Source organism: Episyrphus balteatus, chromosome 3 (genome assembly GCF_945859705.1).
Source record: "Episyrphus balteatus chromosome 3, idEpiBalt1.1, whole genome shotgun sequence".
Classification (NCBI taxonomy): Eukaryota; Metazoa; Arthropoda; class Insecta; order Diptera; family Syrphidae; genus Episyrphus; species Episyrphus balteatus.
The window spans coordinates 70,698,947-70,713,160 of NC_079136.1; the positions used below are offsets into that span (position 1 = coordinate 70,698,947).

At 29.8% G+C, this 14,214-nt stretch overlaps 1 protein-coding gene across 1 annotated transcript; it reads left to right on the forward strand.

The window, feature by feature from the left end:
• Positions 1–3,576: 3,576 nt before the first annotated feature.
• On the forward strand, positions 3,577–10,129 carry LOC129916106 (histidine-rich protein PFHRP-II). Its single transcript, XM_055995892.1, has 2 exons — positions 3,577–3,793; positions 8,707–10,129. Exons 1-2 carry the CDS (start codon positions 3,782–3,784, stop codon positions 9,709–9,711), a joined length of 1,017 nt encoding a protein of 338 aa, XP_055851867.1. The 5' UTR covers positions 3,577–3,781; the 3' UTR covers positions 9,712–10,129.
• Positions 10,130–14,214: the final 4,085 nt, after the last annotated feature.

The window sequence follows — 14,214 nt, forward strand, 5'->3', positions numbered from 1 at the left end:
AGACGTAAGACGAGTGGTTCGAAAGTAGAAGTAATAAAATATGTACTTCTTTAAATAAAACCCAACAAAAAAGAGTTTGTACAAAAATCAGAATGCTCAAAAATTTGGTGGTTGGATACTAATGAAATAAATTCAACAACAAGGGTAACCGAATGATGAAAAACTGACTTTTATGTAAGCGTTGAACTTAAAAAAAAAAAGAAAATAAAGTTTAATTTTTTTTCAAACACTTCTATAAAAAAAGTACATATTTTTAAAATAAAATACCTTTTTAATTTGTTTTTATAAACCTCATCCAAAGAATTTTCAGAAACAAATTCATATTTTAATACGAACAATAAAAAAAAGAATCAAGTTGAAAACTTTTTAATTGATCAAAAATATCTGGCGTTATAGATCCTTTTCGATTCGGATTTTCGTATTCGAATTAAGAATACATATTTAAATTTATTAGAAAACTATATTTCAATAAAAAATAAAATTTGAATCGAACATTTTTATTTTTTCGTTATTTAATTTTGTTCTACCTTAAAACATAGCAGCTGGCAACAATACAACGCCAAAATAAACATATTCTCTATGAAATAATAAAGAGGATGTCAAAATTTCTTTTAAAAAAAATTAAGTTAATATAAATTTAAAAAAGTTAGCAGCTTTTTCGTACTTTCCATACCATGTATCAAATTACACTGGTCAACATGGTTTTTGCCACAAGAACCAAAATATACTATTCTATAGGTTTTGATGTGCTGAACTCGAGCCTGAACATTTTTATTGGCCTCTGTTTTTTAAATATTACCGTTATAAAATGTTAAAAAACGTAATTTTGGCTGTTTTCGAGGCAATGTTTTTTATGTGGGGTAGTTCATTTTGAATAAATTCGTAATTTTGGTGAATATAAGAACGTACATATATTCTTCTTTCAGAAACTATTGAAATTTTCCAGATATCTCTTTTATTGCTCGAGTTATCTTAAGTTTCAGTTAATAAGCCAAAAGTTTAAGTCACTGGTTACAGAATTTTTGCCACAAGAACCAAAACATACTTTTCTAGAGGTTTTTGGGTTTTTGAACTCGAATCTGCTATCAGAAAAATTCTATTAGCCTTCGTTCTTGAAATATTACCTGTTGCATTACTTGTTGCATTATGAACTACATAATATGTATTGATAAGTAAAGGTGAGGTACTGTGGGGTATAAGGTATACGTAACATTATTTTATAGTATTACTAGCTGACCCGGCGGACATCGTTCCACCTTTTCTAGTATTTATATCCAATTTTTGTAATCTCCCCAAAGCCTGAATAATTCAATCTTGATGCGACATTCGAAATGAGATAATTTGCGTAATTATCTCATTTGGGCTCTAGGCTATTAAACAGCTTATATCTTGAGTTCTATTGATCGCACCGTTAAGATTGATAAATGACATAGCCTAAGTGCTTATATTCGGAAAGTGAATTTGTGTTAATTTAGTCTTATTACCTTGATTAGAAAACTCGCGTTATTTAACCCCCCGAAAACCATATCAAAACGGGATTTAAAGCTGCCAGACTTTTGAATTCGTTAATAAAGCCCATAAAGCTATAAAACTGCATACTCACATTTCTGTTATACATCCACTCTCAAAATTTGCTCTGGGCTCTTGACTATATTGTTTTTGCCAAAGATACCAAAGATCACTTTCACATTCGCTTTCCCAGTTGACACCAAAGAATTGCAACTAACGTTTCATAGTCTAACTGATGATTTAAATATCAGAGCTCAAAGAGCTCAATTTTCTAATGAAATTTAAATACATTCTCAAATTATTGTTTGTATCATTTAGATCCTGTTATCAAACAACTGTGTTAATTAAAACCATATCAGAAAAAAAAAAACGGATCAAGTAAAATGATCGACATATTATGAAAAAACTTGATTACCTTGAAATAAAAAAACCTTCAACTTATGTCTTAAGTACTGTTTTGATGTCCATACTTGTTTTTACAGTACAATCACACCCATTTTAATTATTAATCTTAAAAAAAACCTTACATGCAGTCATCTCAAAAAAGAAAACTTAATTAGTACCAATTGAATTTAATAATAATAATTTTTTCTAATAGCCTGTCAACTAATTGGTGTTTAAGTGAGTTTATTTTTATTGTTATGTAATAACAATTAGGTATACCATGTCTCGTTGTTATATGAACTTAAAAGAATTAATTAAGTCTCTCTTATCCATATAATACTCCTTTTATTTTTAAATCACAATTTTTTTTTGTCCCAACATCCGTAATAGTTACCCTACGAAAAAAAAACCAGACACATAACTACCTTGATACTTTATCAATATCAATCTTTTTCTTACAACAATATCCTACTATAACCCGTACAGCTCCCATATTATAAGATATAGGGTTACACCAGTAAAAAAAAAAAATTAAGAAAAAAAAAAAAAAAATGTCGCGTCATTTGAATTAAGTTCCTCAATGAAACACTGCAATATCCAGCGGAATTACCCGTCGTCGTAATGTTAACCAGTGTATTTACAATCAAAACCTACCTAAAAAAAAAACTCCACTGGTGGTAACTTAAAAATTCAAGAAGTAATCGAACTGGTCTTTAAGTAATGACCGCTTGTGGAATGCCATTAAGAAATCACCAATTAACTTCGGTTTTTTTTTTATTAACTTGCATCAAGGTTTTTTTTTTCAGACTTTCCTTACCTACTTGTATTTCAATTAGTACCTAGTTCCTATAAAAATCTATTTTAGTTTTTTTTTTTTCTATTTCTGGGTGTAAAACAGGTGGAGCTCTCGATCAAAAAGTAAAAGACAAAAAAATCTAATTATCTACACAATAAAAATATGTACTCACTGTACTTACATATCAATGGTTTCTCTACTATACAATCGATTGTAATGTGTCCATCATGCGCCCAAGTTTAGTTCCTTAACATCATAAATTGTAATTGTATCTTATAGACAGAGAGAGACATGAGTACACCTTGCTTAGCTCTTAAATTTAACAATTTTTACAACAACAAAAATGATCTTTAAGAAAAACCAAAAAAGGGGGTTGGGTTTTTTTTTATTTTTTTCTCATAGGCAAGAAAATGCGGTTCTGCGCCGCGAAAGCAAGGTCATGGGTTGGGATCACTACAATATTCATTGGAAGTAGAGACAAGTATGGAATTTAGTTTTGTGTGTTTGTTTTTTTTTTTTGGCTATAACGACGACGCCAATGTTAAAACCTCCCCCTCCCTCTTCCCGATCAGTAACGCTGATCGACTTGATTCCACGCACCAAATGCAATTAAATTTCAAAGTGGTGCAAGTCAGCTTTTTAGTACACACAAAGAAGCAAGTGCCTCTCTTTGACTTTTTGTAGGCACCTTAGGGGATAACAGGGGCATTGCCACCCCACCATAACCACTTACCATCACCACAACCACCACCATCCACCACCGGCAACACCTTCTTTATCTGGGGGAAAAGAAAAAAAAAAAAAAACCAAACAAAACAAACAATTCGTATTCTTCGCTGGCAAGCTTGGGTTTGTATCTTGTCCGTATATATTGAGGCCCCTCTCAGGTGATCAGCACAGTTCGTTAACAGTCCTAGTCGATTCTAGGAGGTTTCAACTAAAATTCCGATCGTGCAACAGCTAACCTATATTCCCGAGTGTTAGAGTGTTTCATTTAAAATAAATAGTGTGTCGCGTGTTGTGTCCTTGCCGTTACATTTTTCTTCCTTTTTTTTTTTGACATTTTAACAAAAATCCTAAAAAACTATCAAAATGAGACCTTTCGTAAGTATCTCGTCCAAACGTCTTTGGGATAATATTTTTTTACGGTGCAATCAAATTCCACAGTGGGTTATTTATTTGCGTGTGAAAGACTAGTAACACATTTTATTGTTGTTATAAGAGTGTGATTGATGTTGTAACCACATCTCGCATCCCAAATTGAACTCCTATAATAGTGATTTGGATTTTCCTTCGGTGGTCTGTTTTTTACCCACCATTATAACCCATATAAGCCATTATAATTATGAGGCTTTTTTTTTATCTGGTGTCTTGCGAAATAGTAACGCGTTACAGTTGAATGAGTTTGTTATCAAATTACACACAGTTTAAAGCGGGAACAAAAACAAAGCAAAAAAAAAGAGTTATTAGTGCACACAATCTGCATAGAGAGAGATATTGCCACTGGCTATTGTATTATTATGGGGGCACAACCTGTTGATGGAGTTCGAGTCTTGAGTCCATTTGGGTGCAAGCATATAAAAGCATGCGATTGCAACATAAGTGTGGTTGCGCAAATTTAGAGTAATTTCATTCCTGTTTTTATGCTGTACCTTACTTTTGGCCGATTTTCTTGCCACATTTTTTTTTATTCACATTAAAAAAAAAGCAAAAGTGTAGGCTGGCCTTTGACATTTTTGTCTCGAATTTTTTATTGTTGTTTTCAAATTAATGTAATTATGTTAACTTAAAAGCTGGTTAACTATTGTTATTATTTTTTTATTATGATAGGCAATTTAAAAATTTAAACAATTTTAATTAAAATTATGTTTCTTGATGTTGCTATTTGGATTGTTATAGGTATGAAAAGGGGAGTTGCGATTAAAACTTTTTGTTATTTATTAATGGTAATTAGTTTGATCGTTTATATAAAAATTGACAGTTTAAAGGTTTTTTATTCGGTACGTAATTGTATTATGTAGATGGACAGCAACAATTAAGGGGATATTTGGTATTAAAATAAAAAAACTGAAGAGTTTTTTTATGAAAAAAGCTAATTAAGTATAATGGTAAAAACAAGATCGGATTATATAATTTTCTCTGCTAGTTTGCAAGTAATTATAAATCACAAGAAAATATTTTAAATGATAAAAATGTTGAGTTAAATTATTAACTTTAATTACGTTTAAATTTACCAATGAAACAAATGGAAATAGTGGAGACAATTTATTTTTGGGAACGTTTTTTTTAAACATAAAAAATATTGGATTCATTTAAAAGTGGTTTAATTTCAATATAAAATAAATGCAATTTAAAAATTAAATAACTAGTTAATATTTTTTATGAGTTAATTAAAAAATTTGAACTAATTTTCTATACATTAAAAAAAAATACAGTTTTTGATGAAAAAAAAATTCAAAAATAATATACCATTGCTATTATTCTATTTGGTGGTACCTAATTGTAATTTTCTTGAGGAAATTGTTTTGCAGGCTAACGTTTGTTTTAACTAAACTAAACATTTTTTTTTTCAAAAATGGTTCTTATAACCTATTTTCACTAGCCTTAAGAAGATAACTCCTCAAATAAGGTCATTTCGCTTCAAGTATAGGTTAGGTTTTTGAATTCTGAATTGCTCATAAACGACTAAATCTATTTCAGAGAAAGTTTTTAAACAAAGGCTCTTAAATAAAATTAATATAAAAACTTCCAAAACTTTCACAAGCTTAATTTTTTTTAAATTTTTTTCTTATTTAAAGTTTTAATTTTAATTAAGTGTCGTTTAACATTTTCTTAAACCATTTTTTTATTTCTGAATTTCTCGTAACTGACAAACCGATTTAAAAAAATATGGAGAAAACTGAAAGTAACACAAATACAAAAAAAAATTAGGGAAAACATTTTTAAAAAAATAATTTTTTTTTTAAATATTTCAATTTTTATTTTAACAACATGCTTTAATAGAATAAATATTCCTAAATAGTACCCAAAATCAGGATTGTAAAAAATTGTTTTTTTATGCATTCTTTCCATTACAAATAAAAAAAAACATATTTGTTGTAAATAAAAACAAATAAATAAATAATAACAAATAAATAAATTACAATAAAAACAAATTGTTTTAAAATTTTTTTATTGCAAACAAAACATTTTCGCATTAAAAATAATATTATTATTGCAAAGTACAAAATGATCTGAATTTTATAATTGATATTTTTACAACCCTGCTTAGAATAGGTAACATTTTTTAATTAAATGAATGCATACAAATAATTATTTAATGGACTTGAGCACCTGCGACTCAGATTTCGTTTTGATCTTCAAAAGTTGTTTCCTTTCATGAACAAATATCATTTTTTTCCAAGACAAGCTCGCAACTTCCCATTACTTTTTGTTTAAGTTTGTTTTGACACTTATTCTCTCTCATTCAATAAAAATATAGAAACCAAAAAGCCATCAGAAGCAAACACCTGCGACCTATCCGTGCATTTAATTTAAAAAATAAAAAAAAATGAAGGACAACCAAAATCAGATTGACATGCAATTAAAATAGAGATTGAAGGTGACTGAAAAATATCAGCACTCTGTTGTTCAATGATTAGTTAATAAATTTAAGCTTTATTTGACGAGAAAGGTGAAGAACAAAAATAGCCTTTAACAGAATTTTCATTTTACATTACCTTGATCCTTTGAAGGCTATCAGCATCTTAATTAAAAACATACAGATACCTAGATTTGAATGCAGAAGTAGGTACCTACTATTTAATTTATTTTATGTGAGTTTTTTTATCCAACAATTACGAAAAAAGAAATGCAAACTTTATCTTAGATTGTATCAATTTAGATCATTTAAAAATCATTTTTACTTCGTTAACAAATAAAACTTATCACTTTTCTGAAAATATTTTTCACTTCCCAAATTTAGATTACTCTAATAATCTTGCAAAGAGAAAACTTTTCAAATTTTCATTTTAATAATTTGATTTTTGCAAATTTTGGTTGGAATTGATTTGAAACTGACTGTTGACATAATTTTTCATAAAAATATCTACCTACATCAATATATCTACGCAACTCAATATTAAAAGAAATTTCTAAAAAAGATTTTTGTGAAAAAATTGAGACAAAATTTTCAGAACTTTCAATTTCAATTTTCACAAAAACTAAGATACCTATAGATAAACATCTTAATGTTCACAAGACCACCAATATCAATTAGTTTTCTTTGAAATCAATACAATTTTACATAAGCTTCTATTTTTGGCTCTAGAATGTACATAAACTTGAGTAGGTTTACATGCAACGCCTCGTGTTTGCAAATTTCTTTAGTTCCAAGAACAACAAATTTTGAAGATAATTTTATCCTGCGAATTCTTTAGTACACACACTCCATTCCTAATTGCAGTAAGAAATTTAACTAAGAGCATCATTTCTCTCTGTCTACTATTTGCAAACAAGCAACTTTAACATCTGTATAGTACCTACCTACTTCATCGCTTTCCCAATTTTCCTAATCACATGTTTACACTTTGCGCAGCAAACATACACATTTGTTGTGCAATATTTTGAATGAATTAATTACTACTACAGCTGGCAGTGGGTGAAAATGAAAATTTGTTGATTTGCCTCAATGAATTTCAAATAATTATGTTCAGTGATATAGAAAATTGTAGTATGCCTTTATTATAAAGATTTTGTGTTAAAAGCAAATATATTGTAAGATCAATGTAAGCGCTATGTTTATGGCATGAAATAGAGCATGAGTTTGAGAGCACGTTTCTAAGAAACTTTTTAATTTGAGTAATATTTTTGAACTTTAATTACAACATAAGTTCTGTACAGAGGCAAGAGAATGTAATGCAAATTAATTACTTGCATCAGACAACATTGATTTAGTCACTAGCAAAAGGAGTCGCTTTCGACACTTACCTAAAACCCTTAGCCTAACCGAAGACTGGATGAAAATGTCATAAAAACCAGTTTGCAACTAATTTGAAACTACTTTGCAACCCGATTTTGCAGAAAATTCAATTAAGTACCTACTGCTGCAATTCTCTTTAACCCTACTAACAATTTTGCTTCTATAATGCTTTACAGAAGCAACAATTGCATCTGTAAAGCTTTATAGAACCAAAATTGTTTGTCGGGAAATAGCCCACAACTGGTTGAAAATATCCCATATACTTAAAATTGTTGGCTCCTTTACCTTTAATTAAAATTCAAACTAATTTGCAATCGGTTTGAAACCCAGTATTTATTTAATTTAGTGCTTTAGGCACTCATTCTAAACCCTTTACCTAGTTCATAGCTTGATGAAAATGTCACAAAAACCAGTTTGCAACTGATTTGAAACCAATTTGCAACTGAATTTGGAAGAAAATTCAATTAAGTTATGTTTGAATTCAGAATTCACTAAGAATAACCGACAACTGGCTGGCGATTTCCCATTTACTTAGGACTTTCTTCTTCTTTCAGCTCCAGTTAGCAATAGTTTTGAATTTGCAATCGATTTGAAAATAATTATTTATTTTATTTTGTGCTTTTGGCACTTAACTAACCCAAAATCTTTTACAAAGCCTGGATGAAAATGTCACAAAAACCCATTTGCAACTGATTCGAAACCATTTTGTAACCGATTTTAACAGATTATTGGATGAAGTTAAGGTTGTTAGTTATAATAGCTCTAGCTAGTTATGGTTTGTTAGGATAGATTTGATACTTTTAAAAAACCATAGAATAATCCAAAATTTGATAGCAACATCGCAGGTACAAGTTTTCAACTGATTCGAAACCAGTTTGGAACTTTTTAAAGAACACTAATCAACGAAATCGTCCTAGTTAGGGCTTTTTCATGTTTTAGAATAACCCAACACTTCTTAACAATGTCTTATTTGCTCTGCAATCATTTTAAAACTAATTTGAATCCGTTTTGAAATCAGTTTGTCTTTAATTATTTTGTTTTTCTTGTCTATTTTTAGATAATTCTAGCTGCTTTCTTGGTCTCAACATGCTCAGCATCCATCTACGGTGCCCTCTCAACTCAATACCATACTCAAGATAAATTAGGACAATACTCATATGGCTACGCAGATCCCAACTCACAAAAGAACGAAGTCCGTCTTCATGATGGTGTGACACGTGGTTCATATTCATATGTCGATGCCAATGGTCATGTACAATCTGTGTCATATGTTGCTGATCCTCACAATGGTTTCAATGCTGTCGGTACAAATTTCCCCCAAGGACCAGCACCCGGACCAGTTGCACATGCAGTAGCAGCTCCATTAGCTTATGCCCATGCTCCCGTCGCGCTCCACAATGGTGTCCCAATTGATACTCCCGAAGTGCAATTAGCTAAAGCTGAACATTTTGCTGCTCATGCTGCTGCACGTTCTGGTCATCATTTATACAAACGATCTCTTTATGGAGGACCATGGGCCTATGCTCCACAACACGTGCCAGTTATTGTTAATGGTGTTCCCGTAGAAACAGCTGAAGTTCAACATGCCAAGGCTGCCCATTTTGCTGCTCACGCTGAAGCTCGTGGTCATTCTCCATCAAATGGTGCTCCAATTGATACACCTGAAGTTCAACACGCTAAAGCTGCTCACTTTGCTGCTCATAGTGCAGCCCGCGCTGGAATTCCCGTCGTGCCACAATCTTACCACGTGCCAATTATCCATAATGGAGTGCCTGTAGACACACCCGAAGTGCAACACGCTAGGGCTGCCCATTATGCTGCTTTATCGGAAGCATCTGCCCGTGCTGGCCCAGGACCATCAGGCCCACACTATGCACCAAGTTACAACCATGGACCAATTCACATTCCTGTGATTCACAATGGAGTACCTGTTGACACACCAGAAGTACAACATGCTAGAGCTGCTCATCTTAATGCTTTGGCTGCTGCCAGTCACGGAAGTGGGCCCGCTGGTTATGGCGAAGATGACGGACAATATCGTGAACACTACAGCCAATGGTAATCGACTTACAACAACAATCAATCACCTAATACTCATCCAACACCACTGCCACCAGCAGGAGAGGACCTTCATAAATAAAATGGGTCTTGCCTGGAAGTTAGATTTATCCCCTCTTATATACTCCTTACTTCTCCCCCTTCTCTGGTCTGTAATCAATAATTTCCCATCAATCATTATCACACTCAATCATTTACGATATGATGACTTATCAAAAAAAAAAAAAAAACCTGAGCATTTTGACTTCTGTATGAATGCAAACGGTATCGAATTTAATTATTATTAATAATCTTAGTCAAATCAGGCTACAAACACACACACACAATCACAATGTACATACAAATAATTATATATACAAATGTAAACGTTTTTTATTACTATACAAAGCAAATGAAATAAAAAGAATCATAAAAAATAATTACAAAAAAAAATTATTAAAAATATAAGCGCTCTGGTATTTTTATTTTTTATTATAATTACGGTCTTGGAATCCAGGAGTGGTTTTCTTAACATTTTTCCAGGCCTTGGCTGAAACCTTGGCTGAAACCTCCATTAAATTTCAAAAAATGTTGTTACAGTGGCTGCCTAGAATTTAATTACTAACTCTTAAATCGAATACATATTCGTATGTAAAGGTGAGACACTGTGGCGTATGCGTAACATTTATTTTATAGACAAAACTTATCTCTATCTCCATATCTCCAAGCGTCTTCACTAATTTCAATAAAGAGCTATCAGTGACTAAAAAGATTCGATCAACTTACAATACTGATTAACAAATTTGCTTCTATAAAGCTTAATCGAAGCTATTATGGTTATGTGAAGCTTTATAGAAGCAAAATTAATAATTGGCAGTCCTAAATGTTGATTTCAAAGGCCTTTAAGTTTTATAGAAGCTTTATAGAAGCTATTGTTGGTTCTGTAAAGCTTTATAGAAGCAAAATTATTTATTTGAAAACCTACAAGTTGATTTCAAAGGACTTAAAGTTTTGAACCTATGCAAATCCGACCCTGTTTGAAAATGTTGACCGGACATTCTTCTTAAGCCTCCTATACATACCCACAAGCAATCACTTTAACTTTTATACTGACTGACAAACTTTGAATATGCTTTGCAAATTGTAAATAGCCAAATACGGTAGCCGGGTAAACCCACATATACATGCGTGTACAAAAATGTTGTCAGCAGCAATTTTAATGTGTAAACCGCGTGAAATCAAAACATCATATATGAAAAGGTGTAAGCAGATTAAGGTATGTAATTACTCAGACCGAGAGTAATTAATTATTTTAATTAATTCAATTAAATCACACATTTATAGGTACATAGAACGGATTACATAAATATATGAATGTACATATTTTGATGTGTGGGGAGGAAAAAACTTATATTCATTTGTTTTTATATTCATTTGAAAATGACATATTAATTTATTTACATACAAATTTAAACAAGACCAAACCCCTCTTTTGATGTTTAAGAGAACAGATGGTTTAATATGAATGTATCTGCTTTACATATAATTATAATTTTGCTTCTAAGAATGTTGTATGCCAGTGATTCATGATAGGTTGTAGGTTGATTCATCTATACAATTCTGACAGAAACTAAGCTGATGGTCAAGTGGTTCTAAGTGCATGCAATTGTTGTGATTTGAATTGATGCTCTTTTCCAACAATCTATATTATAAAGCGGTGGTGGTTTGAAAAATCTTATAAAATACAAATTTATTGTACAACAGTTTAAAGTTAGTATTCGCTATAAAATATATATGTGTTGATAGTAAATTATCAAGTAAAAACTATGATTTATTATAAGGGTACAACACCTTCTAAATGATGAGCCCAAATGTTATGCCTGCGCGAAATGCATTATTTTGGACTAAATGTCATAACTCATAACAAACAAATAATATTGAATTTTTTTTAAACAGTCCAAAAAATAATAACAAATTTTGATTACGATTTCTTCATTTATCTTATTTTTATTTTATATAGAAAAGTTCAATTGGATAAGAGAGTTTTTCAGAGTGTTTTGTACATTTTGTTGGGATTTATTAAAAAAATACATGAAAAAAGTATCAAGAAGCTACAGCAAAGGGGTTTTTAGAATTTATTTTTAGAACGGTACTTGCCATTCCAGTTTTGGAAAAGTTTTTGTAAATTTTTAAATATTTTTGATTAATTTTTTTTTTGAAAATAATTGCCAATAGTACCTACCTGCAATAGAAAGAACGTGTTTTTTTTTATTTCCTCCTTTTTCTAAAACAATTTGATTAATTGCAATAATTTTTTGGTGCCAGAGCATTAACTTATTATAGTTTTTTTTTTTTTCAATGTCTAACGATTATGAATTTTTATTTTCTATGAATGCATCTGAATATACACTTGCCCAAAAATTGGGGGAGAAAAAAAAAATCATGATTTTCTTTGTGATTTTCGGTAGGCTGTATCTCAGTAAAAAATGATTATATACCTAATGAAAAAACGAAAAGGATGTGAAAGCAAAATTTTTCTTGTTTTAGGATTTTGTGATTAAATATTTTGTTTCTAATGGTAAAATAACTTAATTTTTTTGTTTTTACTTTTCTCTTAAAAAAGTGGTAACATTTTTTAAAATATAATGATTATATTAAGATTCTTTTTGTTTTAAACTTCTACAATTTTTTTTTAGACTGTAATATCAGTCACCAAACCGAAAACCATACTTTTGACTTTGACTATCAATATCTCAATTACGGATGAGTTTACAGAAAATTCAAGGACACATTTAAAAATTTCATTAAATTTTCCACAGCGAAATTAAGCTTACTTTGTTAAAAAAGATACTTTTTTTTACATTTGAGATCAATTTAGAAAAGCTATAAAAATAGGCATTTTTAAGGTACATTTTTTTTTTGAAAATGTGCAGATATGCATGATAAGATTAAACTGGGGCTTAATTAATAAACCTGAAATTAATCTGGAAGGTTTCAGACTTATTCATCAAACAGTTTTTCTGTTCTGAGGGTTTGAACTTTTGAGATGTAATAAAAGACCACATTTTTGTAGCTGGAAATAACTTACTTCTAATCACTATTTTATGAAATTAAAAAAGCAAGATCAAATTTAATTTTTTACCTAACTTTTTAAGTAGGTATAAATAATAATTTCGATTCTTAAAAAAAATTTTGTGAACTTGTTTTTTGAAATTTTAGTGTATGAAAAACTTTGATTAAGAATAACTACAAAATGAGTGAGCCACTTTAATGGAATTTTTATTTCAAATATAATTAATTACAAAAGAATATTTATTTATAATTTTCTTAAGCTTTTTTTGAAAATTTGTATTCATAAAAACAGTATCAAAAATATAATTTTGTGGACTTGAAGTTTTTTTTTTTTTTGAAATTTTGATGAATAAAAACGTCTCTTTCAAGACTTTTATTTTGAATTTCGAAATCTTATAGAATCTATAAAAAACAGAACCAAACAAACAAGGCTTATATATTCTTAGGATACATTTCTTAAGGTTGAAAGATTGAATTTATTGAACATAGAATTATTACCTATATTTCTGATTCAGAAAGTAGGTCACGAACATAAGAAAATGGATCAAACAATTACTAAATTGCATAAATACTTAGATTGTTTACTAAAACTTTATACATAAATTTATGATTTTGTTCTTTTAATGCCTTTTTTTAGTTTTAATAATGTACGCGCGAACTTGAACATAAAATCACTCCCTGTCGTTAACTTTAGTATTTTTTTAGTTACCTTATAGCAACTGAAAAAAAATTACCTAAATTTAATTGGATTAATTTTTTAATTTGAAAGAGATTTGTTTCTTCATATTTCTTCCTTTTAATTCGACGCTGTTATATTCTGGAATAACACTTTGAAAAAAAAAACTATTATTTTTCAAAACAAAAAAAAAACTTTTTTTTTTCAAAACTTTGAGTTTGAAAAAAGTCATCAATTTTATTGACTTTCAATAACATTCTGTCTTCTTTTTTTCAAAAATTAATTAAAACTTGTTTTCTCCATGCGTTTAAAGTTGTCACATAAGGTTTAAGAAAATAAATCCAAGTTACGTTTGATCAGTTTGAGTTTACAACCTTAAATTTCAACTTAAGTTTTCCAACTATTATACTGAATGAATTCACCTTCTTTCAAATGCCTTAGTAGCTTTTGATTTGTTAAGCGTAACAGTAAACCAAAAATCCAATGTATTGATTGCGTGTTAAAGAAGGTTGACTTAAGGCGACCAAATCAAACATTAGGTATACATAGTTGTAATATTTTGTATCCATTGGATTATGGTTGCAATGGGAAATCGATAAAATATTATCAAGCTTCTATACAATATAATACCTATGTATTATATAGGCTTAAGGATGGGTTAAGGTACTCAAAGTTCAAGGAATGTCCGATGATAAGGTAATGGCTTTCAGATTGGATGTAGTAGGTATATATTTACGATGCCGTGTCGTAATAACTAAAGAAATTAAAATATGTGTCTGA